At 37.8% G+C, this 291-nt stretch overlaps 1 protein-coding gene across 1 annotated transcript in view; it reads right to left on the bottom strand.

Moving 5' to 3' along the window:
* The window catches only part of LOC119581750 (glyoxal reductase-like), a 20,032-nt gene that overhangs the window by 1,276 nt on the left and 18,465 nt on the right, over positions 1-291 (bottom strand). The window contains 1 exon segment of the mRNA XM_037929881.1: positions 94-212. Within this exon segment, the coding sequence (XP_037785809.1) occupies positions 94-212 (119 nt within the window).

Genomic DNA, 291 nt, shown 5'->3' with positions numbered 1-291 from the left:
TATATCTTAGTATTTTTTCCTTCAGCGTTGGAAGCAACTTGATTAAACCCGGTTAAAATGAAAAATTTTAACATAACCAAAACTAGGGTTTACTAGTTTTATTTTTCTGCACCCCGGCCAGGGGATAAATACGGTCGGGTAGGTCAGCTGCAGGTTACTCAGACTAAACAAAAATGCTTGTAAACTTCTTTCAAACCCGTGATCTTGAGGACCTGGTGACAAAAAAAAAAACTCAAGAAGGCATCCCATTTACCCCATGTTGTTGGGAAAATATAGCATTCTTTGTAGTAC

The sequence above is a fragment of the Penaeus monodon genome, chromosome 15 (genome assembly GCF_015228065.2).
Source record: "Penaeus monodon isolate SGIC_2016 chromosome 15, NSTDA_Pmon_1, whole genome shotgun sequence".
Taxonomy (NCBI): Eukaryota; Metazoa; Arthropoda; class Malacostraca; order Decapoda; family Penaeidae; genus Penaeus; species Penaeus monodon.
The sequence above is the reverse complement of the archived record's forward strand: the minus strand, read 5'-3'. Positions and strand labels throughout refer to the sequence as shown.